At 53.0% G+C, this 26,393-nt stretch overlaps 1 protein-coding gene across 1 annotated transcript in view; it reads right to left on the reverse strand.

Annotated features, from left to right (window-relative positions):
- The window catches only part of ANK1 (ankyrin 1), a 54,902-nt gene that overhangs the window by 13,271 nt on the left and 15,238 nt on the right, over positions 1–26,393 (reverse strand). Inside the window, exons 2-27 of the mRNA XM_062510723.1 lie at positions 15,541–15,642; positions 11,681–11,779; positions 10,543–10,641; positions 9,737–9,835; positions 9,449–9,634; positions 9,212–9,310; positions 8,556–8,654; positions 8,133–8,231; positions 7,486–7,683; positions 7,311–7,409; positions 6,859–6,957; positions 6,525–6,623; positions 6,137–6,334; positions 5,867–5,965; positions 5,685–5,783; positions 4,398–4,595; positions 4,089–4,187; positions 3,598–3,696; positions 3,320–3,418; positions 3,123–3,215; positions 2,888–2,960; positions 2,454–2,477; positions 1,242–1,341; positions 917–995; positions 541–638; positions 232–456 (exon numbers count right to left, since the gene is read on the reverse strand). Of these exons, the coding sequence (XP_062366707.1) occupies positions 232–456; positions 541–638; positions 917–995; positions 1,242–1,341; positions 2,454–2,477; positions 2,888–2,960; positions 3,123–3,215; positions 3,320–3,418; positions 3,598–3,696; positions 4,089–4,187; positions 4,398–4,595; positions 5,685–5,783; positions 5,867–5,965; positions 6,137–6,334; positions 6,525–6,623; positions 6,859–6,957; positions 7,311–7,409; positions 7,486–7,683; positions 8,133–8,231; positions 8,556–8,654; positions 9,212–9,310; positions 9,449–9,634; positions 9,737–9,835; positions 10,543–10,641; positions 11,681–11,779; positions 15,541–15,642 (2,960 nt within the window). The remainder of the gene's footprint in view (positions 1–231; positions 457–540; positions 639–916; positions 996–1,241; positions 1,342–2,453; positions 2,478–2,887; positions 2,961–3,122; positions 3,216–3,319; positions 3,419–3,597; positions 3,697–4,088; positions 4,188–4,397; positions 4,596–5,684; positions 5,784–5,866; positions 5,966–6,136; positions 6,335–6,524; positions 6,624–6,858; positions 6,958–7,310; positions 7,410–7,485; positions 7,684–8,132; positions 8,232–8,555; positions 8,655–9,211; positions 9,311–9,448; positions 9,635–9,736; positions 9,836–10,542; positions 10,642–11,680; positions 11,780–15,540; positions 15,643–26,393) is intronic.

Genomic DNA, 26,393 nt, shown 5'->3' on the forward strand with positions numbered 1-26,393 from the left:
TGCTCATGGGTTTTCTGCCACTGTTCTGTTATTCTTAAATGACCCGTGCCAGAAACATGCTGCGCCCAACAAGAGGTGGGATCTCTCCTCTGCCAAACTCAAGAAGCAGATACAGGCAGAGGCCTTGCCCTGGATGGTGAAGCCCTCCAGATGAGCCTAGGTCTGTTTCCAGTCCTGAGGGATGACCCTGGTGTGGGCAGCCCAATCTGCTCTTTTCCCAGCTGTGCTCACCTGAGGAACTGGGCACCAGCAGGCCCCAGAGCAATGATCCGACTGCCCAGACCTTCCTCCTCAGCCAGTGGTGGGGGTGCAGGTAGCTTTTGGGGCTTCACCAGGCGGCAGGTGATGCGGGTGGGTGCAGCACAGGCACGGGGTGGGATGACCACGCGCAGACCATGGTGCCGGCTGCCCCGCATGGAGCCACCACGAGCATCCACCATGAAGCTCACCAGGAACCTGGAGTGGACAGAGGCATGGGCATGTGGGCACCTTGCAGCTCGTGAACACAGCATGCATGTGCTGCACAGGCTGGGCACTCACCCTGTGTGCACGGGGCTGGCCACTGGGCTGATGTTATCTGAGGTCTCAGTGGCAGGGCTGCTGGGGATCAGCGAGTCCTCGTCAAACTCTTTGGAGGGCTGTGTAAGGCAGGGAAGAGACCCTGTGGGCAAAGGCTCCTATTTGGGGGCGTTGAGCCCACCCACCCTTACAAAATCCTCACTGGACATCCAGTACCACCGGGTCGATGCCCATTACCCATCACACACTTGACCTCTCTGGTAATGGGGGAGTTGTCCCAGCAGGGAATACATGGGGGAGGCCATGGCAGGCTGTATCTCATGCTCACCTCCTGTGGGGACACCGAGGGTGCATGCAGCAGGCTGACTTGCTCAGCTTCTGTCTCCACAGGTCCTACCTGCTCAGTCTCCTCAGCTCTGGTCACCACAGTTTCAGGTGGGATGCAGGGGACCTGCAGGACACCTGGAGACTCCACCCTGGCAGGAGAGGGTAGTGACAGACACAGAAGTTGTGGGGTCCCTCAGCCCCTGCCCATCCCCACAGAGTCCTGGGGCTGCGGGACAAAGACAAACTAAGCAGTACTCCCATGTCCTGGTGCAGGAACAGCACTGACCAGCTTTGCCTGCCATGCCAGCTGGTGAGGGCTCAGTGATCTGAGTTCCCAGCACAAGACTGGTCCTGGCCCTGGACCTGCCCCCTTCCCACCATACAGAGTCTCTTACGTTTGCTCCAGTGTCGTGGTCATGAACTCCAGTATCTCCCTTTTGCCTCCCTGGTCTCTGAGTTCAGGTGTCTTGGGCTTTGGTGCAATCAGCTCTTCCTCTGAAACCAAGAGCTGGCTCAGCAAGCAGAGACAGATGGACAAAGGAATGCAGATATCCAGCCCTTGCCCCCACCCCTCCTGAGGGCTGGAGCCAGGGCCCATCCCTGCTCCCACTGCTTCACACACACACACACACACACACACACACACACACACACAAACACACACACACACACGCACAAACACACACACACACAAACACACACACACGCGTGCACACACACACACACACACACACGCACACACAAACACACACACACACACACACACAAACACACACACACACACACGCGCGTGCACACACACACACACGCACAAACACACACACACACAAACACACACACACACACACACACACACTTGCTCCCTGGGTCTCAGCCAGATACAGGGAGGGCTTTGCTGTCTGCCAGAATGGGTTTGCTGGCAGGGCAAGGCCCATGTGGCAGGCCAGCAGGACAGAAGCTGTGGGAGCCATCAGGAAATTTGGCTGCTCACAAATCTTTCTCACAGCACCAAAGACTGTGCAGAGACTGCAGGGGACACCTCACACTGAAGTCTGGGACAGGGACATAGGCACGACTGGAGGCTGCCCTAACACCACACACACTGGAGGTACAGAATTCTGCTAATGCTGACCACTGGTCCCATTAATACCTGCTAACTAGCTCATCAGAGCTTGGCTCTAGCCAGTGCCATGTGGGAGGGTGTTCAGCACCTCCAGAAGCACACAGAGTGCCCCAGAGATAGGGAGGGCACCACAGCAGCACAGAGACCCTTGAGCTCTCAGGTTAATCCCTGCTCTGGCCAGGATGGCATGAGGCAGTTGTGGAGGGCCACCAGTGTTTGTCACAGTACCAGTTTCCTCCACCTGCCATGGACAGGGCCTGGGTCTGACAAGGGAGTCAGGGTCCTCCTGACTGGGAGGATGCCCACTCATGCAGTCACACCACAGCAAGCAGCACGGACATGGGTTGGCAGGGGAGGATAGCAGGGCTGGCTGGAGAGCACCAGACCAGCAGCAAGGCTCAGCAGATGGATATGGCGTGCGGATGGTTAGTGGCCATGGGGTGAAATGGGCCATTGAGCTGGGGCAGGGGGACACATTTCATACCCATTACTGTGACATGAGCAGTGCCTGCAAAGTAAGAAGAGGCAAAAGTGAGGTATTGGTGGGAGGGTCCAGGAGCAAACCAGCTGCAGCTGGGCTGGGAGCTGGTACCCTCCAGCAGAGCAAGGCACAGTGGGGGCTCTGCATGCCCAAGGGCTCTCTGCACAGTCCCTGGGGCATGGGATCACGGGGATGTCCAAACATATCCCTCCTGCAGGGAAGTGCAGGGAAGCACCCAAGCCAGGAGGTACCACTTCAGGAGGCTGGTGGGTTTCTCTCGTCCTCTCTGCAATACCACAGCAGGGCCCACACAGCTCCCCCACCCTGGGTGGTCCCTGTTCCAGCTGGAACACCAGTGCCACCCCCTGATGGCTGCGTGCTGCACTGACCCAGCCAGCAGATCTCTGGGATGGTGTGACCCAACTCCCACCCCTCACCTTCATCCTCTGATACGTCCAGAATCTCATCTACAGTCTCTGGGAAGCTCATGCGGTACTTGTCACCAACTGACTGTGGGAGCAGAGCAGAGTCAGAAGAAGCCAATGTTTTACTGCACAGCTTATGTGCAGCCCCCTCCCCCTGGGCTAAGCATCGAGCTGCAGACCTTTTCCAGGCTGCTCCCAGTCCCAGCCCTACTCCACAGCATCCCGGTCCCAGTACCCAGGGGCTCACCGGGATGTCTCTTTCCTCTGTGACAATCTTGAGCACGTCTGTGACTGAAATGTAGCCGAGCCGCTTTGCGATGGCCAGGGGAGTGGTGCCATTCTGTGCACAGAGCAAAGACTGGGTCAGCAGCAGCCACAGGGCAGCTCAGGCAGTTGCCTGAGCTTGCCATAGAGTGGGGAGGTGCAGGGAAGCACTGTACTCACTGTGCTGATCTCGTTGGGAGACGCGCCGTGTTTCAGCAGCAGTGTCACCACGTCTGTGTGGCCCTGCTGTGCTGCTTGGTGCAGGGGCGTGTAGCCCAGCTGCAGGGGAGGACAGAGGATGCTGTAATCAGTTCTGGAAGTCTGCTGCCCTAGAAATGCTCTCAGGCCTCACACACTATGCTTCATGCCTAGAGCATGAGGACAGCTCCACTTCCCCATCAATCTGCATGCTGTTTGGCATGGCAGAAGGGTCCTTGGAGCACAGGACACCTCTGTACCTTAGTCTTGGCATTGACATCTGCTTGGTGCTGCAGCAAAAACTTCACCAGCTTGATGTTCCCATAATGGCTGGCCACATGCAGTGGGGTATAGCCCATCTGCAAGACAAGATCAGGTCTCAGTCTGCCCTCACCACTGCTTACTGCCCTTCTGGCTTGGATATGCTCATCCACAAGCAAGCCCCCCATGCATGAAGGATGATGCACACATATGGGGGCTTCCCAAGAGCCCAAGACCAAAGCAGAGGGCTTCAAACCATACTGTACCTGTGGGTACAGAGGTGAGCTATAGGAGCAAGCAAGAATCACCCCCCAGAGAGGTGGGGGGGAAGAGGAGGAAGAGTCCCCAGGACACAGGCAAAATGGTAAGGATGCCTGCTAGAAGGGAGTCTCTTGCACAAAGAAAAAGAAATGCTCTTCCCTGAGCAGGACTAGAGGTAGCTCTCTCTCCCATGTGTCTCACCAAAGCTATGGTCAATGCACTACTTTACCCTGGTCATTGCATCCACGGTGACTCCATGTTTCACCAGAACATCAGCAACCAGCACATGCCCCTCTTGGGCCACAAGATGGAGAGGAGTCAGGCCACTCTGCAAAGAGAGGAGGTCTCAGCACAGTGGCACTGCCATCACTGCAGGTCCAGCAGCAGAGACTCTGTCAGGTCTCCAGCCTGGCAAAATGACTGACACAATGTACTGCTGCTCAAACACAGGGAGGCACAGGGGCCTGGACCACCACCCAGAATGCTGTTCTCTGCTGGCTTGTTTGCCTCCAGCCTGGCAGGATGTGCTGGGACTTACCTTGTTGCCTAGGTTGCCATTGGCTTGTTTGGAGAAAAGCAGTGCCACCATGTCTGCATGCCCCTCCTGGGAAGCCAGGTGCAGAGGAGTGACTCCCTGCATAGACTCAGCATTTGCAGAAGCCCCATATTGCAGCAGGCTGCTGGCCACTTCCATCTGGTTCTGCTTGGCAGCAATGTGGAGGGGCGTGTACCCATTCTGCAGGGAGAGAGGCTCATTGCAGTGCCCAGCCCTGCCAAGCTGACTAGAAGGGAGAGGAGGTACCACCCTGCCTCTGCAGGCCAGGTCTGCCCTTCCTAGCTGCCTCCAGAGCTCAGGTATGTCCCCACACCATCTCTCTGACAGCAACCAGCCCTGACACTGATGCCAAATCCCACTCTTCCAGCCAAGTCAGCACAGGGGTTTCAAAGACCACCTGCCTCAGATTTGACTGGTGGGGGCTGTCCTGGAGTTTTCTACACATGAATTTCTGGAGCAGTATGCAGCCTCTGGCAGCCGCAGGAAGCTGAGGCAGACACAGCTCCTGGAATGTGCCTGGCTGAGGTGTGGAGCTAAACTCCCAATACACAGCATTAGTATTCAGGCAGAGACTGCAGGGCCTTGAGCCCTGCTCTGCTGCCACGCTGCAGGAGCAGAGCAGCTGGCAGAACCCGCTGCCCAGGCTGACGTGAGGCTGTCGGTGACGCAGAGCAGCGGGGGCTGGCGCTGGCACCGGTGCCTGCCCAGCATGTCTGCCGGCAGCCTGCTCAGGGGAGAGCAAGGTGCCAGATGGGGAGGGCTGGCACCACCAGCCACTTGGCTGTTTTGAGGATGCAGCTTCTGCAAACAACATGGGAAGCAAGGCGCCTGCTGGCGTGCTCTGTGGGGAGATGCTCCCCATGCTCAGGCAGAGCCGGGGGACTCTCACAAGCTTGTGGGTTTTCTGACTCACTGCTTCATAGCTGCATGCAAACATTTGCCTGTGGTTTCCCAAACTGCCAGACCGCAGCGCTGCTCTGCAGGACTTGCCATGGAAACACGTTCCCCACGCAGCAACCAGCACGCTGCTAGCAGGGACCATCCCTGACACAGCCTATGCTGGAACAGGACCACTGCCTGGCACCCTGCCTGCTCCACGTGCTGTGAGGACAGGCAGGCATGAGCAGCAGACACGGAGAGAGGCTGCTGGCGATCAGCCCCTTACACGTTCCCTGAGCATTGAGGGGCGGTGCTGGCCCCAGACTGGCAGGCACTGGACACACACCACATTCCCACATCCATCCCCAGGGAAGGCCAGCCCAGACTTACCCAAGCTGAGTTGTGTGGGGAGCTCCCCTTGGGAAGCAGCAACTTGACAATCTCCAGGTTGTTGTGGTGCACAGCCACATGCAATGGAGTCAGGCCATTCTGCAGTGGGGGAGAAAGTACAGACAGGTGAGACAAAGCCTCTCCCCATACTAGACCACTCCTCCCACACAAACAACACTCACCTTCCCTGCTGCATTGGGGTGAGCCTCATGTGCCAACAGCAACTCTGCCACATCCACCTTTCCATACTTGGCTGCAACGTGGAGAGGGGTAAATCCTTTCTGAGAAGAAAGGCAGCCCATCACAGGATGGCAGAGATGAAGAGAGTGCTGGCGCCTGCTGCAACACAGGAGGAGGCTGCCCCTCCTGTCACAGGGACACTGTGCCACCAGCCTGCCCAACCTTGCCACAGCTGGGCGACGCCTTCCGCAGCAGTGGACTCAGCAGCCTACCTTGGTCATGCAGGTCTGTGAGGCTCCCTTCTCCAGTAGGGCCAGGGCTGTGTCCATGTGCCCCTCTCTGGCAGTGATGTGCAGGGGTGTGTGCCCTGCTGTAGTGGCCAGGTTGGGGTTGGCGCTGTTCTCCAAAAGGAGTTTGACCATGCCGGTGTGGCCAATGCGTGCAGCACAGTGCAGAGGAGTCTGGTCGTCCTGTGAGGGTGGCAAAGAAGCTGTTTGAGGAGACCTGGACCAGTCCCTTCTTGCAATGCCAAAGGGGTCCCAGCCCTGTTCCCACTGTTGCACAGCCCCTGGTAGGGGCTGTGCTCTGGGCACATCACAGCAAAGAAACCAGCACTAGCTGTTCCCAGAGCTGATTATCACACATGTCCTCTGTACCTACCTTGGCCTTAGCATTAGCTTTGGCTTTGTTCTGCAGCAGGTACTTCGCCACATCTGTGTGCCCAGCTCTGGCTGCCATGTGTAGGGGAGTCTCTACTTTCTGCACCAAAGACAGGATAAAGTGATAAGGCCAAAGGAGAAAAAATGCCTTCCTGCAGTCATTCCTTTGCTCTGAACAGAGGAGAGCAGTGCCTGCAACCCCTGCTGGTTCCTTGTGCAAGCACAAAGGAGAGGGCACCAGGGACTGCTCAGGTCAACAGAAGGTGCAGGACCTGGGTATCCTGCTGAACCCAAATAACTTGAGCTGCCAAAGTCCCAGCTTGGGTGGAACTCACCACATTGGACACATTAGGAGAGGCTCCACGCTGCAGCAGAGTCTTGACAATGGGCAGGTGTCCCATGAAGGCAGCCACATGCAGGGGGGTCAGGCCAGACTGTGAAAGAGAAAGGGGCCAGAAACCAAGACGGGTCTTATGGCCTTGGCAATATCTCTTACTGCCCCCTCCTCTTTCTCCCCAGGGCAGGTCTCTGCAGAGGCAAAATCTGAGTCCCCAGTCTGCTCCAGGAGCCTGGCAGGTGAGTGTGGAGGAAACAGGGAGCTGCTGTCTCCCCTGCATCTCCCTGCCCTTCAGGAAGATGCTGCCAGGCTAAATAGGTTCTGAGCTGCAAAGAGCGCCAAGAAAGGTCCCTAGGGTATGGCAGAAGCAGCAGGGAGATCACATCCTGCCATGTTGCCCACACTGTACATGCAGAAGCAGAGAGCTGAGGATGGGTTCAGCCCACCTACCTCTGTGACAGCATCAATGGAGGCACCTGTCTTCAGCAGCAGCTCCATCACGCGGATGTGGTTCTTCTTGCAGGCAATATGGAGGGGCGTGAAACCATTCTGCAGACAGACAGATGGACAGTCACTTGCAGGAACACTCCTTCTTCCCAGGCCCAGCCCACCCGCCCTTCCTCACCAGGGCTCGGGAGTTGGGCTTGGCCCCCTTCTCCACCAGCAGCTTGGCCACCCGGTGATGCCCACAGTGTGCAGCCACATGCAGTGGTGTCAGGTGGTCCAGGGTGATGTCGTCGATCTCGGCGCTGTACTGCAGGAGCAGGCGGACGCAGTCCAGGTGGTCGCCCTGTGCTGCCATGTGGATTGGCGACAAGCCATTCTGCAACCGTGGAGCAGGGCCTCAGGGCTGGGCCAGGAGTGGTCCAGGCAGCCCACCCAGCCCCTACCTTGCACCTCCAGACACTACTCTAGGGCAGAAGAGACGGCTTGTTCCCCAGGGTGCTACTAGAGAGGAGCCCCAAAATCCCTCACTGAGACTTACAGAGGAACAATAGCGAGTGGAGGGAAGGGCCTGAAGAGCTGCTGCCATCGGGCAGACTGTAGCCAGGCCATCCCCTTCTCAGGACTGGTCCCTTTGTAAGATGAAGCCCTCAGGAAAAGGACTCCAGCTAGGGCCAAGTAGGGCAGGAAGCTTCTTACCCTCACCAGGCCAAAAAAAGCCCCAAGCCAGCCACGGGTGCCAGCCAGCACCTGTGCACAGCTTGTCACCCCACTGTGCTACCCTGGGAGCTTGGCACCAATCACAGCCCCACCAAATCATCTGGGTACCTTGGTTTTGGCTTGAATGGGAGCCCCATGGTCCAGAAGGATCTCTGCAATTCTCACATGTCCATTGCGTGCTGCACAGTGGAGAGGGGTCAGCTCATCCTGGGAAGAGAGAAGGGTTCAAGGGCTCAGTATGGCATGGAAGGGCAGGGTTCCCTCAGGCAGATGACTAACAGGGACTTCAGACTTGTCTGCAAAATAAGGCAAAACTGAGCCTGGCCACAGCTCCCAGGGCACACCTTTGTTGCCATGCAGCCTCCTCTCACCTCTACATGTGCCAGCAAAAATCTGGTCCATTCCCTTAGTGCATCAGAGGCCTTCCCTCACATTCCCAGCAAGTTGTTTTCACGGTAAGCCCTGGGCATAAGGAGCTCAGGGAGGGGGGTGGCCCGTGTAAAGATGGGCTGTGTTCAGAAGTGCTCTCACCTTGGTCCTTGTCTCTATCTGGGCCCCGCGGTCCAGCAGCAGCCGTACCATGATGATGTTGCCCCGGCGGGAAGCTATGTGCAGGGGAGTGATCCCATTCTGTCAGGAGGAACAACAGTCTGTCAGAAGGAGCAGCCTCTTCTCTTTCAAGGAGGCAAGGAACAAACAACGGAGAGAGGGCAGGGAGAGCTACATCTCTGCGCAGGGACAATGCTGTTGAACAGCTTATTTGACAGGGCTGTGAGAGAGGTCTGTGCAGCCAAAGGCTGCAGACAGAAGCTACAGAGAGCTTGCAAGAGAGCACCAATTCATGGATTTGGCTTCACCCATGGGTCTGGAAGAGGCAGCCTAAGTGCAGGTTCTATGAACTCTGCCCTGCAGCAGCAGCAGCAGCACCAGCTTTCTCTCAGCCTGGACACAAGGTCCCCAAGGGCTTTCAGGGATGCATGGCTGTTTCTGACAGAAGGGAAACATAGCAAAGGCTCATGCTGGTTATTAATTGCAACTCCCCATGCATCTGTACTACTTTCTGCATAGTCCCACGTCACCAGCATGCCCTGACAGCTGCTGCTGTACCCTACATGGATAGGAGGCACAGCATCCTCCTCTGGTGCTGGAGCAGCACAAGCCCCAGCAGCTTCCCACTCTGCACTCACCTGGGGTGTGAAGTTGACACTGGCTCCACGGTTCAGCAGTAATTGGGCCACACTCAGATTCTCATAGTGGGCTGCAATGTGCAAAGGGGTGAATCCAGTCTAGGGAAAGAAGGAGGGATCAGCCAGCCAGACACATGCTCCCTGATGAAACTATGGGATAAATACAGCATACCATGCTGCTGTTCTCCCTGGGGGATGTGGGGAAGCTCCCAGAGACAGCATAGGAAAACCACACACCTTGGAGAGGACATCAGCATTGGGGTCATTCTGCAGCAGCACAGCAGCTGTGCGAGTGTCGTCATTGCGGGCTGCAATGTGCAGGGCAGGCAGACGGACCTTACCCCTTGTCCCATAGTTGATAAGGTGAGCAACCACATTCTCATGTCCTTGCTGGAGAGCCACAGCAAGTGGAGTGAAGCCGTCCTGCCAAGGAGAGGGAGAGAATCAAGGAGCCGTGGCAGGACCCAGCACACCCCTCAGTAGCCCCCACAAGCAGGGCCACAGGCTCCTCCCCAAGGATCTCACCTCTGTGGCTACATTCTGGTTGGCTCCATTTTCCAGCAAGAACTTCACAACTTCCAGGTGATTCTCCTGAGCTGCCATGTAGAGAGGTGTGAAGCCTTTCTGCAAACACAGGGCCATGTGTATCAACACAACTCTTCCTTCTGTTTCTTGAGTTCTTTGAAGACCCTACACCCCCATCAACATCCACACTCCAAGGTCAGTGAACAGAGGCAGAAGCATCCATTGTGGGTGTGAAAAAGAAAAAAAACTACCTGGCAACAGTGGAACAATCACAGAGAGATGGAGCCCAAGGCTCCACATATCCATAAAAAAACAGGCAATGTTTCATAAGAGTCAGTCCAGGAAACACTGCCTTCTTCTCACTGCCAGTATTGTCCCTAGCTCCAGGGACAATTCTCATATCAGGCAAAACCTGAAGAGCTTACAGCTCTAGCAGGCCCAAGGAAGAAAGCGTGAAGGAAGCACAGTGTATTTAACTGCAGGGGCTGCTGGAGATCTCAAAGGCTTGCCAGGGAGGCATCAGCCATGAGTCCTCCCAGGACAAGTTCAGCATGTGTTGACAGGGACTCCTTCAACAGAGACCACGCTGGGGGTTTCCAGACTCCATGTGCCTCCAGACGCCTTCCATACCATTTGCACTCTTGTCTCTTTTCAGGAGTCTGGCAGAGCAGCCCTTGCTCCTGAGCAAGACTAGAGGGAAACTGCAAAGGGCTGCTGAAATACCCAAGCTGAGCACAGTTCCCACCACGAGGACACCACCATCACACATGATGGGTGCCTTCCTGTTTCAGACCAGGTCACCCTACCTGGGACTGTGCATTGACGTTGGCCCCATAGTTCACCAGCTCCCGGACCACATCCTGTTGTCCAGCCAAGGCAGCAATGTGCAGGGCTGTGTTTCCCTTCTGAAAAACACCACAGGACAGTGCTCAGGGGCTGAAGCAACCCAGGATGCCAGGGAAAGATGGGTTTGACATGTGCTAACAGGCATGCAAGCAAAGCAGCTGGCCAGGAAAACCTTTAGAAGGCCATGCAGCTCTCACTCCATGTTCCATCCCTGGTGTAGACCAACCAGCCACCCTTCCCATTTGCTGGCCAGGGAAGAGAGTGATTTCATCTCTCCCATGAAGTTACTGGCAGCAGAAGCTGTATGCACTGTCAGGCTCTGTGCATCTTCAGCACTGAGAGATGTGGAGGATGGGGGAGCTGAGCTGGCAATCTTCAGGCAAAGCTGCAGTATGCACCCTGCTAGCCAAGGCATCCCAGCAGATTTAAGGGATGATGAGCACGCTGGAAAATGCACACACAGGCTCTTCCAACTTGTGCCTTTGGGTGGTGTGGCAGAATGCCAGATTGTGCTCTGTGTCCAGAGCCCTGTGAGAGCACCAGGGAGGTGGCAACTGAGGCCTCCTGTTCTCGCAGCCCTTCAGCTGGTGCTGGAGGCTGCTCATTTGTCAGCCCTGCTTGCTTGTGCCGTTGTCTTGTTTGTCATCAAGTGAAAACCACACCTGCTGTGGTGATGCATGAGAGAACAAGATGTTATTTACGGAACACCAGAGCTGTCCAGGCTTGTGACAATGGTATTGACACCATCTCAGTGCTGGAACACGTAGGGGCTGCCCTGGGGCAGCAGCCCGTGCTGGGGAGGAGATGTTAATAAGACAGGACTAGTACATGTCAAGGTTTATGTTACTCCCCTTTGAAGTCCCCAATGGTCCCCACAGCAGAGAGGCACCTCCCACCCATCTGGAGAAGCCAAGCCTGTGCTTAAACCAGAGCCTAGTCCAGAGCCTAGGGCTCAGCCCAGCAGCGCTGCCACTGGCACAGTCTCTCTGGGGGCTGACAGCAAACAGCAAGATTGCTGCTCAGCTACTGCCGGTGTGTGTGGCAGCAATGGCAGGGTGCAGAGCTGTGAGCAGTGTGGCCGGACTTCCTTGTCCTTACCTTGGTCGTTGTCTCCAAAACGATCTCCTTGTGCAGCAGCTCCACCACCATTTTCACATGGCCCTCCTTGGAGGCCAGGTGCAAGGCGTTCAGGCCATTCTGGAGGAAGCGAAGGTCGGAAAGGGGAATTAGTCATCACCTGCGGAGGGAGCTCTCTGGGGAGCACCCTGCTCTGAGCTTCTGTGCACACATGACTGCAGGCACTTGGCCCATGCTTGGAGAAAGTCCAGGCTGGTGAAGGCAGGAACGATTGCCCTGTCCTTGAGCTCTACACTGACATCCAGCACACGCTGGATGGCCATGGTGCCACAAACAGCTCCGTGCTTCCAGGAAAACTTCGCACAACCCAGTGCTGAGTTGCTGACTAATGCTGGAGGTTTCTCCATGAGCAAAACATGCAGCCCACGTAGGCAGTTTCCTACAGATGGGTGGTACCACAGCTCAGTGTTTATGTGCTTGAGGCACAGGACCTACTTCAGTCCTCCCTGCTCATGGCACATTCCTCATGTCAACTCCTGTCTTTGTTCAAGTGACTTTCCACGGGGTGCCCCTCTCATAGTCAGGCTTTCCACACCTAAAGCACAGAGCTGAGCTTTGTGTGCAGCCCAGAGCAAGGATGCACCACAACTGCTGTGTAAGTGTACATACAACCCTTAAACTTCAACATTTACACAGACAGGCATGCAGTGAGAAGCGCTGCTTGGGACAATGATTTTATCAATCAGCAGCCTAATTAATTCACAGTAGTTTGTAAGCTTCCAGGCCAGAAGCTGGCTTCTCCCTGGCTTTCAGACTGCCCACCAGTACCCTGCAGCCCATGGTGGGCTTTGGTCCCCTGGAGTTCAGCTGCAGTAAAAAGTGTACAGAAGGTGTTGGCTGTTAAGATGTTGACTGTTAAGCTCTACCAGTTCCAGGAAGCTCCCAAAGAGCTAAAGTGACTTCTCAGGAACATCTCTGTGCATGCCCCAGTTTAGCTTGCCTTTTTCCTACACATGGAACCTGAGGAGCAGGCAACTGGCCAGTGCCCCTTTAGCATCCCCAGGCTGTCAGACAGCATCCTCAAGGCTACTAAGACAGCTTCTGCTCTGTTATTTCTGACACCCTCTTCCACTTCCCAGATGTGAACAAAAGGGCTGGTATATTTGGCAGAAAAGAGGTTAAATACCTGCAGGCAGTTTCAGACTCCACTTTTTCTCCTTGTCCCTCACTTCTCCCAGGTGGACATGCTGGGTTTGCTCATCCCTACTCAGTGTTGTTGCATGACAGAGGGACACCTGCTCCTGCCCAAGTACTCCACCTCCCAGTCATGTGTTTCAACTCCTGACTGGAAGGTCACTTCACAGAAATGCTTCATCCCCATCTAAATATTGGTAGGGGAGCAGAAAATGCCCAGGGAAGCTCAGTTCCAGCCCTCAACACTCCAGTTAAACTCAGAACTGCTCCAAGAGTGTTGTCAGACTGGAAGAGGGTTTTTCACTCTTTCTCACTGAAAGCACCAGTTGCCCAGGGTCATAGCTGAAGAGTCACAGATTCTTTTGCTCAACTCTGATTATGGCAGAAAGAGCAAAAATCTAAAAACCCACAGGCTTCCTTAGCACACCAACTCCAGGGTTCTATCCAGCCTGAAGCACAAAAGGTCTGCTTCCAAGGGGAGATGGAGTGGGAATGCTGTAACACCCACAGAACAGTGCCACTGAAAGGAAATGCTCCCCAACCATGTCTGGCTACATTGAGTCCATCTTCTCTGGCCAAGTCCTGTTTCTTTGATGAAGACACACCTACACAACCATACAGATAGTCACTGACACCCTTACCTCTGTGAGCTCACAAGCTGGATCAGTGATAAGTGGCCACAGACATGCAAGCTTTTTCTCAGTTACGCACATGGAACCAACAAATGGAGAGCAAGACCACAGATGCTCAGCTGTTCCTCTCAGCCCATAAGCCCTTTTACATGAAGAATTCATAAATATCCTTTTGAATGCTATAAACCTGTGACAAATCATTACCCTGTAACAAACAGTTGTGCAATAAGCACAGAGGATTGTTTCTATTGATGGCCCATTGATATTTCTGCTCCAGGGGCAATATAGGCTGTTTTGCATATTTGCTTTGGCATGACAGCTTATCCCACCCAAAACTGCCACAGGATGTGCATAATTTGAAAGGTGCCATATTTTCCTCACCAAATGCTGCAAATAATTCCCAGAAATCCCAGTCACTATCTATCAATGTGACAAATGCAGCCCAGCAGAATAACACAGAGACTTTGCACTTAGCCTATCCCAAAGCAGGGACCTGCTCTGGACTGCCTGTCAGGACTGGCCACCTCAATAAAGACCATCTCCTGGGCACCCATGTGCCACCACGGTGCTGTTCCCAGCTGGTGAGAGTCCTGGCAGCAATGTGCACTCATCCTCAGTCCTCCAGCTCCTCTCGGATGAGATGGGACCATGCCGGAATTTGAAACACAAAAAGTGGATGATGAAGACACTGATGCAGCAATGAAGGAGGTGAAAGCGGCGGGATGAAGATCAGATGGCATGTCAAGGTCTCTGAACTTGAGTAAGAATACAGGGCCTGTGGGATAGGTCTGACCACATATATCCCTCTTTATTCTATACAGGACATGTGAGGTTGGACCTTTCCCACAGGTCTGATATTCCTCAGAAGGAAACCCCAAAGTGCCATCTAACCTCAGGCAGGAACCAGTGCAAAGACATCACCGAGAGAAGAGCCTCATATTGCTGTGGCCACTGTCTTTCCATCAAAGTGTTAAATGCCCTCACCAGCACCAGAAATCTGGCTGGAAACAGGACTTGAAGCCAGTCGGTGGAGATACCTGATGACAGACCATCTCTTTTGGTGAGGAAGAAGTTCAAAGCCATCATCTTTAGCTTGTGGATGAGTAACCCTGTTGTAATTCTTTACACAGCCCTCTCCAGAACCCCATACCCCTCTGGGCTAGAGCATTACAGGACCAGTGGATGTAGAAATCCTCCCTCTACTTTTAGGCTTGCTATTGGAAATGAGTGAATATTCACGGTGCACTCTGCTTGCCCTGTGGGAAGCTGTCCCCAGTAACTGCCCTGGCTGCTGCAGCACACTTATCACTAGGGCTGAACTTCACTTGGTTTGGGGACTTGATGCTGAAACAGATGAGTGTGCCTTTGTGTTACCTGCTGAGTCAGCCTCCCCAGCAACACCACTGCTCCAGAAAGCAGTGACAGCACAGCCTGTCTGCTCCCCCTGCTCAGCCTAAGCCCCCTGAATCTGTCCCTACAGCATCTGCCCCAGTTCAGGCTCAGCCATTTGCATTTGGCAGATACACAGATACAAAATGTTCTGATGATGATGTGCAAACAATTCCTCAGTGCCTGCTGCTCTTTGCTCCTGTACAAACGTGTTTCTGTGCAGGATGAGCAGGGCTCCTCCTGCCCAACACCTCCCAAACCACCACAACTGGCATTTTGCAAACATTCACTGCTTGTGATAAACTGCAGCTTCTAAGAATACAAAAGCCTCAGCAGTGCAGCACTGCAGGAAAGGGCAATAACCCTCAAGAGCCATTCCTGTGATGTTCTAGCCACTGTGCTACCCTTCACAGCTACCTTCTCTGCCCTCTTAGAAGCAGCTGTGCTTCCAATTGTCCCATTTGCTTGTCACACTAAAGGAACCCTCTCTGCTTACCTGCTAATGTTCTTTGCTATGCTCCAGCCAGTACATCTAGGCTCCCCAGATCTTTATAGGTATTGCTGCCCTCCTGGCCCCAAAGACAACTGCTCCAGGTCTGCCCTCTGGTCCACCACATTTTCACATGAACTAGAGATAGTGCCAGAAGCCCTGTGTGTTTCACCTACCTGGTTACAGGTGTTAATATCTACCCCATTCCTGAGGTGATCCAAGGCTTTGTCCAGATTTCCAGATCTCGCAGCTCTCAAGAAACTGGTTGCAGCATCGGCCTTGGGGACAAAAAAAAAAAAAAAACAAACATGAAACTCAGAGCCCCTGTGTTCTCTCCAACCACCAGCACCAGGTCAACTCTTCTCTCAGCTGCAAAGAATGTAACTACACAGACCAGGCAGAAAAGCCAGAGGCCAGGCACGTCCCAGTGGGAGCTGCTGGGACAGACTGAGGAGTCCCAAATCAGACAGGAAGAAGAAGGGCTGGGACCTGGATTTAGAGTGAAGAGCATCCAGGTAATGGGGCAGAAGTTCTGCAGCTCATCCCATCACACTATGGGGACAGCAGGGAGGGATCTCCTGCCACCATGACAGCCTCCCTTGGCCCAGGAAACCCCTCCGTGCCTGGGCTGAAGAACTACACTGATGGAGCTGTGGTGAGCCCACCCCTACCCTCCTCCAGAAGCCACTAGATAGCAACAGTGGTGAGCTCGGGTAGCGGCACCAGGGACCATGGCCCCAGCTGAGCACCTCACAGCTGGGAAAGTCACAACTCTCTTTTTTGACAGTGCCTCCCTGCTATACCACAGCCAGCCCAAGCAAGGCACAGCAATACTTCTAGCAACACTACCTAGCAGTGTGAGGCAGCAAATGGAGATAATGGCATGGATCACTAGAAGCTGGAAAACAGGGTGGAAATGCAGTGATATGGATCTGTGAGTCTGGGAACTTGGACTGGTAACTGGAGCTGGTATGTGCCTGCTCAGGCCAGCCCAAAGGGCTCTCTGCAGCCACAAGACATTCATGGCATGGGTGCAGGACACAATCCTCTGTCTTCAGCTCCAAGAGAAAAACAAAGCCCCTCTTGTACCACTCAGATCAGGACTGACCAAGGGACTTCCTGTGCTAGGAGAGCTTCTGTTCTGCCACCCCAAGTCATCCTGTATTGCCCACAGCCTGGTTGCAGAGGAGCACCCAGGATTAGGAAGCTCCTGGACAGGAGCTGGAAGCAACACAGCCGGAGACAAAAGCACTGGAGGCATATTAGGGAGGATGATGCACCACACAGGTTCAGGGCTCTTCTCTTCTCTTTGCAGTCTCAGACATTTGAATTGGGCCTTCAGAGCAGCACAACTCAGATGCCTTCTGGTCTTCTCCATCTGCCTCTCCCAGCTCATCCTTTCTGCCTGACACTCCTACCACAGAGAAAGGCAGCCATGCCCTATCCTCTGCTGTAGAGGTAAGGCCCACAGACAGGCACAGAGCTCAGACCAGGCTAGCCCCACAGTGGCAGGGTGCCATGGCCCGTGGGGCAGCCAGGGGGTCAGAAGGACAGGTGCTGGAGGGAAGCAGCACCGTGCCCCATCACGGTGCGCAGGCTCCGCGTGCAGGGGGAACGCGTGCTGATGGCATGACCTCCTGTGCCAGCTGGCTCTGCTTGCTTCCAGCTCAGAGGAGAGCCCCAGCTATCAGGGAAGAGCCCCCAGATTCACAGCGGAGCTGTGGCTTTGGAAGGCTGTGAACACAGAGGAGACACAGCACCCGAGTGCTCTGCTCACGCAGAAGGATCCACTGCAAGAGGCAGAAGGCGACACCAGAGTTGTGCTTAGGAGTGCACATTCACGCTCTGAGCTGCGTGCTGTCTGGGGTCCAGTGAGGAAACGCTGACAGCTTCAAGAAACAGGCTGAATACAAAGAGGTTTTCCAACTCCAGATACTGCTAGAAGCCTCTGCTTCTCAGGTGAGGATCAATGACAAGGCAGCAAACCCTTGGAAAATCAAAGCACAGCTCAGCCACGCTCTGTCATCCATGGGACACACATGGAACTCTGAAAATTAAATGGTAAAACTCTACATGGTCCTGCAGCAAAGGGGCTCCCAAAGTTCCAGCACACCCAGCAGCAGAGACTACAAGCAGAAAGCAAGCAGAAAAGCAAAGCAGAGGTCTCTGTGGGTGTGAAGGAGAAATGTGTTGAATACTCACAGCCACGTCTGGACCGGACCTGCCCTTTCGTGCTGCCATAGTCCGGCACTTCGGCTGAAACCTGAGCCTGGTGTCCCCTCTCTGCCTCCTTGGTTATCTACTCCCCAGCTTTGAGAGAGCCAGTAAGTTACATTGCATTCAATCTAAAAATACAGGCTCCATCCTCTCTCCAATGCAGACCCTGCAGGGATTGCCAACTGCTAATGGAATTTGTTCATTTTCTCTCCATTATTGTGTCAGACAGGATATTTAATACCAAGCCACCTCCAGAAAGCAAATGACTGCTGCCAAGTGCAGGGAGGGGGTCAGAGCTGCAGGTACCACCTCAGGAACAGCAGAGGAAAAGCAGCCCCACAGATATGCCCAGGAGCCTGGCAACTCACAGGTAACTCCTGCCACAGAGGAGAGGGGCTGGGGTACCATCCCATCCTGACCCTCTGGATGTTGGGGCCCAGGCCTTGGAAAACATGCCAAGGCTGGAGTGTGTCAGAGGTGCTGCCCTTTTGCTCCCCATGCCCAGCATGTGCCTTCCAGAGACGCACAGAGAGATGCAGGGCATCAGACACCAGCGATCCAAGCACACATTGCACCAGGGAAGATGGAATAGCTTGGTTCAAACAGTAAAAGCAGATCCACAGCCATATTGCCCTTCTGATGTCAGGCTGCAAGATGGGACTGCCTGCCTTTTGCTCAGGGAAATTCTCTCTCCAGGAAATGGAAGCATGGGCTGGGTCACTGCCATCTCCCGAATTTCAGCAAAAGGAAGCACTGACAGCAAGAAATGCAGAGACCCCGTGAACACGAGCAGATGCGCACATGGAGAAGATACACACACATATCCCAGCCAGCACCATCCCAGCTCACCCAGCTACAGACACACATTGCACAGTGGTCCCCACCCAGTAACAAGCACAGAGCGCAGCGCAGCCGTGCCCCATGCACACACAGTCACTTGCTGTGTGCCCCAGAACACAGAGCAACTGCTTCCACATGCAGAAGCTGCCTCTGCTGATTTTGCTTTATTTGGAGTTTGCAGAGTTTCTTTCCATTCTCCTTTGCCTTCCTAGCAATTTTCCAGGAAGGAGATATTCCTGGGGAGAAAATAAGCTGCCTTACTTGCTGTTGTGTACCTCTTGCACTCTTAGGTGGCTGCTAAATCCTATACACAGGCATCATGCTCTACAGACTTGCAGACAACCAAGCTGTAAAGTGTCAGGAGGCTGCTGCCAGCAATTCTGCAAGAGAGAAGCCTCAGATCTGGACATTGTTAAGTGTTCCAAGACCTTCTAAAGTCAAAAACTTAGCACTGCACATTAGACTGTGTTTCTACTCTCCTTCCCTTTCTTTTCCTTCAGGAAAAATCTCCCCTTGTCTGCTGACAATCTCAATTTTTCCCTTTCCCTCTGTCCTGGTTTCAAAGTCAATTTTTTCTCGTGACACCCTCTCCTGGCCCTGAGGAAAGGCTTCTTCTGTTCCTTTACTCAGGTCTCCTCCTGTCCTCAAAGCATTAATGCCACACGAACCACATGAGCCCATTGCATTGCAGCCATGGCCAAGGCAATAAGCAAAGGGGAAGTCAAACCAGAGGCTCAGGCTGGATTTCAAGGGCTGCAGTCAGAGGTCTGTAAGCCCACTGTGTCTCTGGCCACAGTCAGTGTCTTGCCCTAATCTCTTCTGGCAGTTCCTGCTCTTACCCACACCCAGGGAGGAGCTCCCACCAGCTCCTGCTGCTGCTCATGGCTGATAGCAATAGGGAGGGTCTCAGCATTGCCTCCTCCTGTTAAAGGTAGCCACATTTGGCAGGAGCCCACTCCGTATGAGCTGCTAAATGCTGTAAGTAGATGGTTTCCAAGTAGAAATGAGTTCAGGGACTTGTGCTGATCTCACAGTGCTTTCTGGGACACGCAGTCAAGAAGCAACTCACCACACTATTCTAGCCTGGCACACAGGCATCCTGCTGCATTGTCCTCTTTCCCCTGTCTGCCCACTTGTCTCTTCAGCCAAGCTGACACAGACTCATGGAGCAGCAGACAGGAGGTCCAGCAAGGAAACACCCGAAGGCTGGGCAGCACAGAGTCACCCCAACAGCCAAAGAACCCCAGGACTGGCAGTGAGATGCAAACCCAAATCCTGGCACCAAGCCATGTGTTGCTGTGGGCATCCTGTCTAGATGCTGTGGAAGGTCATCCAGATCTCAGAGGTCTCATCTCAGAGGTCATCCAGTTACTTCCAGCTACTAGTGCCAGTGTCTTGGAACCTAAAGTCAGCGTTGCCAGCTGGGGACACGTGATAAACCTTTGGCAAGGGCAACAGACCTTGCCATTTGCTTGGACATTTCCTTGCTCATGTGGGCTTGTGTCCAACAGTGGGCTTGATCCTCACCTTTGAGGCATTATTTCCAGCAGAAACACCAAAACCTCACATCAGTGAAGTGGTTTACTTCAAAGTAACTGTCCAACCTAGGAATGTCTCTGGAGCCAATGCTCATTTGGACCTCTCCACCTTACAGATATCAAGTGCACAGTTCTGCAGGTGATAACCTCAATCCTTTCTCATCAGATGAGAAGAATTTATCAGTCCTCAAAACACATTAAAAGAGCTGCTAAGATTAAGAGCAGTTAGGGATAACACCTAGGGCCCCCATAGGATAATCAGGAAAGATTAGGAGATGCAATTCAAAATGCTCAGAAACAGAAGCCATACTGTCTTACAGGAACTTTCTCTCCTATCTGTATTAACAGAAACTGGATACTCTCAGTGGGCCCTGCAGAAGAAACAAAACCTACTGGCAGGTTTCTGCCTTCTGAATAGAAGGCAGCATTCAGGAGAATATAACATCTCCAGAGAGGCCATGGTAGCAAAGCCTCAGGCAGTCAGCCAACAGAACACAGGCAGATAATGCAAACCCAGAAGAAAAAAAAAGCAAAAGCACTGGGAAAATTCATCTGATGAAAGGATAAATCCAAATGCTTAGATTCTATTTTTTCATCATCCTCACCCCATCCTCATGATTCAAGACAGATAAATCCATATGCCAAAGTTCTATTCTCCCATCATCCTCATCCTCGCCTGCCTACATGGTTTAGCACAGGTCTGCAGATCTTAATAGGACTGATGAGAGTCAAGGCACAAGAAGTCATCCCTGAAAGGCATCTGCCAGGTGAGTTTGTTCTCATTTCATGCACCAGCCTGAGTAAACCCTTTGTCCATGCTCCTTTCTGCTTAGTGCAGATTTCACAACAGCCCCAAAGTACGTACCACAGAGGCTGATGCTGATACACCCAGCAGAGATCCCCAAAGCAGGATGCAAGGGAGAGCTCAACCATCTTGCAGCAGGTGAATCAGAGCATGCAGGAAGTGAAAGATCTGTTCATGTTCCCATGCAAAGGACAGAGCTAGGGAAGAACTCAGCACAACTGGCAAAGGAGAAATCCCAAAGCAGAAGAAGGAGGGCCCCTGGCAGGTTTGTGGGAAGGGAAGCAACCTGACAATTAGCATTTTTCCAGCACTGAAGGAAGAGAGGGCAAGCTTTCTGGTGCCAGCATCAGAGAGGCCTCTCCACCATGCACAATCCTCCACCATTATGTAATCATGAGTAATGAGCTTTTGGAAAGCCCACTTTTGTGCGCCTTTAACAGGAGAGGTAGTTCTGGACTTTCACTGCTGGTACAGGTCATAGTCAAGGTTAACTGAGTCCCTGCTGAGCATTTTCAGATACAGATGACACCTGCATTGCCATTTGGCTCCTTCCTTCCTTGCTCCTGGGTCCCCTTTGCTGGCTGCTCCAGCTGGAACAGGTTCAGAGCTGTGAGGAGGGTAGATATCACAAACAGCTTAATCTGCACAGAGCAAGGCAGCAAGGAGCTGCCCCTACCCAGCAGACTGATCTTTCTGATAAGGATCCTCTGGAGGGCTACAGCCCACAGCTCTGTGAAAGCCTGCAGTGCCTGCCTGCTGCCTAATGGATTTTCTAAGTAACGTGTTCAAGACCTTGTTCTGTCATTTGCAAATTATCACTTTCCCTTTGAAGTACAGTTCTGGGTCCAGCAGCAGTAGAGAGTGAAACAGGGGCTGATCCAGAGACCTGAACATGAGAAGAAGACCAGAACATCTTTTCTTTCACACAGAACCAAAGTGAGGCAAGAATTAACACAGCTACTGCTCCTGCCAGCTGAGGCCACGCACACCCAGGGGAAAGCTGTCACTCTCCTTTGATGTTAGCAGAAGCCTCTGCTCTCTGCATATCCTGAAAAAGAAAAGCTATTTTTACCTCATCAAAAAATATATAGACTGTGACTGAAGACAATACATGAAAGCTCTTTGCTCAGGCACTACACCTCTTCTAATAACAACATTTACAGCTGCTGAGAGATGCAGCAGCACAGCAACTGCTTTCTATCTCCTACTTTCCTGATGCACTTCCTTTTTTGGACCATGACACGCTTCAGGCAGGTCTGTGCAATAAACACTGGGGAGCTGAGAGGGCTTTAGCATGCTGCCAGTGCAAGGGGGGAGTCAGAGACATGCTCTGAGTCTGCCTGATGTCAGCTTGGGACTAAGACACAGCTTCTGGGCCAGCCTCAACCTGCCCTGGGCTCTGTCAGCACCCTCATGCTCAGGTGAGGTGCTGGAGTCCAGATCATATCATCAGGGTCTGTCCTGGTGCCCTGTGAAGCTTCCTTTTCTTTCCTAGCAATGTTTTATAAACTACTCCTGATTTCTGCAATCTGTTCTGACTCATTCCCTACCCCTCCTCCAGCAGGACTACTCCACACCTGCTCTGCCTGCCTGCATGAACAGAAGCATTTGGAAGGGGGCTTTCTGCTGGGACCTGCATGCTGGGTGGTGCCACAGTACAGTCTTTGTGCTGTGGCTACCATGGATTTTCTGTCTTGAGCCTTAAGCCAGGCTTGCCTAGCCAGCACTTGGGTGCAGCCTCTGGAAGCCATGCAGGGAAGAAAGCATTGACAGAAAAGCACCAGAAGCACAGGCCTGGCAATATATCTCTGCCAGCAGATCCCTGGAGAGGACATGCGAGCAGAGCCAGCGCAGCGCTGTGCTCAGGGGGAAATATCATCCTGTGCACCTAGCCCAGGGCTCTGCAGGGGCAAAACAAGGAAGGTGACAACACAGGAATCGACATTCAGCATCACAATACTGCAAAAAAACAACACCTGGGGCACCTCCCTTCTCCCAGTAAAGCGGTGCTGAGAAGGACAAGGCAAATGCAGCACCAAGGGACCTGGTTTCACTGCCAGGCACTGTCACTGGCTCCAAGGATGACCTTAGGCAAGTTACCAGTGACCCAAGAAGGGCAGCAAACCCTTCCTGCCAGTCTGAGGTCCATTTAGCAGCAACTGTTTGGGGAGAAGAGGTGTTGTCTTTGGACTGAAGTTCATATTACCAGCCAGAATATACCTGGACTCCATCATGTAAACCAGCTGACCTGATTCCTCTTTTGCTGCCCAAAGAACCCCTGACCATGCCCAAGTACTCACCCTCAGGTAATGCATGCATGTCATCACTGCAGGAGAAGGTCAGCTTACCCCGGACAGCCAGGGTCTGCAGCTCTGATCAACCCACTTATGCTGAATGCTGCAGCCAGACTAAGCATGAGCAGGCTGGAAGAGGTTTATCAGCAGCTGGACTGCACCCTATCACCACTACGCACCTGACTGCAAGCCAGCACAACAAGGAATCTCCTGTCTGGATTCTGAAGATTATGGGTTGTCCCACGTCAGGAGACTGGGGAGAGTTGCCAGGCTGGGGACAGTGTTTAGTGAATGTCATGCTTGAGCCATACTTCATAAACATGTCTGTGAGCTGTAAACAGGGAGGAGCCCATGTGCACGAGCTCTTCAAATAGTGCAAGGGAAGATGAAACTTCAGCAATATAAAGCAAAATGAAACAGCTCTGTGGCCAGAATCACACTGTCTCTTGGTCTGTGCCACACAAAGCAGGCTGGGCTCGGGACGGTGAGCAGAAGACCTCTGGTTTTTCACAGGTCCCTGCAGACCTTGGCTGGGCACAGTCCCAAATGGAGGACACCGAGATGGAACTGAAGTAGCAAATGAGGTCTAAGGCTCTGTGTAGGGCCCAGAGCCCGCTGCAATACAATGAACGCGCCCCTTCCCCCCTTCTACCTGCACAGCAGACTCCTGCTCCAGCATCCCTTCAGGAGATCCTTGCTTGCAGCAAGAAGGCAAGGGGTCCACAGTGGTTGGTGCATGCCCTCTCTGAAAGACACGCAAGGGAGTCACACCAATTGTCCAGAGGAACAGAGCTCCTGGAGACCGCTCCCGTCCCACCCTTTCCTTGTGCTCCAGCTTGGGCTGACCCTGCAGAGCAGTGATCACCTGCCTGCCAGGAGTCAGCCCTCTTGCTCCTGCCTTGCCTATCCCATCCTGGCTCCAGATGCTAAACTGGGGCAAAGGACTTGGGGCACTGCAGGGGAGCCACACAGCTCGGTTTCTATTTCTAGCTAATATTCACTTGGCCCCCTTTGCCACTTACAGGGTCAAGAAGGCCAAAGTGCTTCCAGCCAGGCACTGGGGCCAAACCGGTGAATGCACAGCCATGAGGTGATCACACCTGGGAAGGCCTGGGCAGTGTATGGATAAATAGAGCTTGTGACATTTGCAGCTTTGCCAGCTGTATCTCTCAAGGGAATTCCTACAAAACAGCCCAGCCCACCACCAGAAAAGCTTGTATTAGCCAAGAGGCAGGAAAAGTAGATCAACAGAACATGTTAGGATGGCAAAATGCTTTGCATTACATAGTAATTGAGATTTTTATACTGAGAAAAGACCAACTTTAGCATTAGAGCAAAGCAGAGTCCTTATGTCAGTCTAGGAAAAACACCTTCCCTTTGTCCAGAGTCATTCAGCACTTCATTGGCAGTCTAGATTCCCTCTGATATTTGAAAAAAGAGACTCCACCTTCAGGTAGAGCTCAAAAGTTTGCTGCCAAAAGGATGGGCACTGCAGCTGCTGGCACACTCTAAAAAGTGTTTGCTCTAGAAAGTGCCACTGCTCTGAACCTACAGAGCAAGAGTCTGTCAGTGCCTCAGGTCCTGCTTCACTCCGTAGCTGCACGTCAAGAACTCAAACACAGGTCCACACTCTGACAAAGGCCATCACCAGCCAGAAATCATGAACCAATTCCAAGTTTCTCCCTCAGCATTGTGCAAACTTTCTCCAGATCTGGTATCCACCAGGAGAGTGTATACACTTGACAAAGCCTAACCTGTGCCCTACATTCCAGCTGGGCTTGCCTCCTGGCACACCTCAGGGAAAAGCAGCATTACAGTGCCTGTGAGACTGCCTCCCTCATCTCTCCCATTCTGAGAGTCAGGTTGGCTTTGCTTTGTGCAGCCTCTGGCACTGGTGACTTTCACAAACCCAGAGCAGGGAAACTCAAGGATGGGACAATCCCCACGGCAGCAAACCTTTTAGCCAGTCTCAGACTGGCTCAGTCCTACAGATTTCTGGTAATCCAGAGATGCCTCATGCCCTCCACAGAGAGGGAGAGGGGACAGGTAAGCCTGCACAATGCTGGAGGGAACACGGGGCTCACCTTTGCCTCTGGCACAGGACTGCCTTACGCACGCCCTTCGCCCACAGCCGCAGCAGGGTGCAGGGAAGGAAGGAAGGCCTGTGACTGTGTGCAGGATAGGAAGCAGCTGTGGTGACTGTGGAGTCTGGAATGATGACCACACAGTGCTATGGCAGGCACAATAAACTGGAATTGCCCCAGGTCCCCACCACTGAGGCAGAACCTTTCTACCACGGTGAGGAATGAGAAAAGCACCTAAATACAACATGTCTGCAGGTCAGAGCTCCTTTGACAGAGAAATATTACCTTTAGGTATGGTCCTGGCAAGTTTGGCCAAGCCACAAAGTCTCTGCTTTCCCACTAAGACCTGGAGTTTTGCCTGCAAAGAGCTTTCAACAACTTCTCCACAGCTCAGAGCTCAGGTCACTGAGGTATCCTCGGTCATTGGTGACATCCACATGGGTTGGCAGGTCACAGGCTGCAGCAGACCCATGGATCCTGAGGCAGCTGTATGGAGTTCGCAGCATTAATATTACTCTGAGTCACATACCTATAGCTCTAAAAGTAAAGGTGATTTCGGGAGCATGACTGAAGGGGATCCTGTGATATGGGAGGTGCCTGTCTGTTTTCCACCTTCCTTGAAGATGGGGGAGAACAGAACACTTTGCCTTGAGTATGTACTAAAACCATTTCTTTCCCAGGCTGTTTGTGAAGCTGGTGCAGGCTCCATCTGTAAGAAAACTTGTCTCTTTGCTCCGTTAATTGCTGTCCCTTGTTAATTGTGATTTCCTGAACATTTCCCATTGGTGCCTCTAATAGGCCTCATTCACTCATTACCACCTCACCTGAGGCATCTCCAAAAGTTACACCTAACTGTAGACAGGTGAGTTGCATGTATTGTGCTGAAAACTCATACCTCAGAGCAACTTGCTTTACTAGCAGTTTGTCACTGTTATCTTGCCTGTTATATCTAACAGGAACATCCTGGCAGTTCTGGAGAAACCAACTTTATGGGCACAACCCTGTCTGAGAAATCAGAGCCTGTGAGAGCTTGAAAAATAACAAATACAACTCAAATAAATGAACCATTTTTAATTCCAAAAGGTCTTTCCATTTTCATGAAAATGCCTCAAAAAAAACCAAAAAACAAAAAACAAACGTCTCGGGCAGTTCCTTAACACTTACCTGTTTCCAGATGCTGAACTAAGATTGTCTGGATTGCTCATTCCCAACGATTTTATTCTGTGTCTTCTCCTTAGTGTCATCTGAGCA

The sequence above is a fragment of the Cinclus cinclus genome, chromosome 29 (genome assembly GCF_963662255.1).
Source record: "Cinclus cinclus chromosome 29, bCinCin1.1, whole genome shotgun sequence".
NCBI classification, from domain to species: domain Eukaryota; kingdom Metazoa; phylum Chordata; class Aves; order Passeriformes; family Cinclidae; genus Cinclus; species Cinclus cinclus.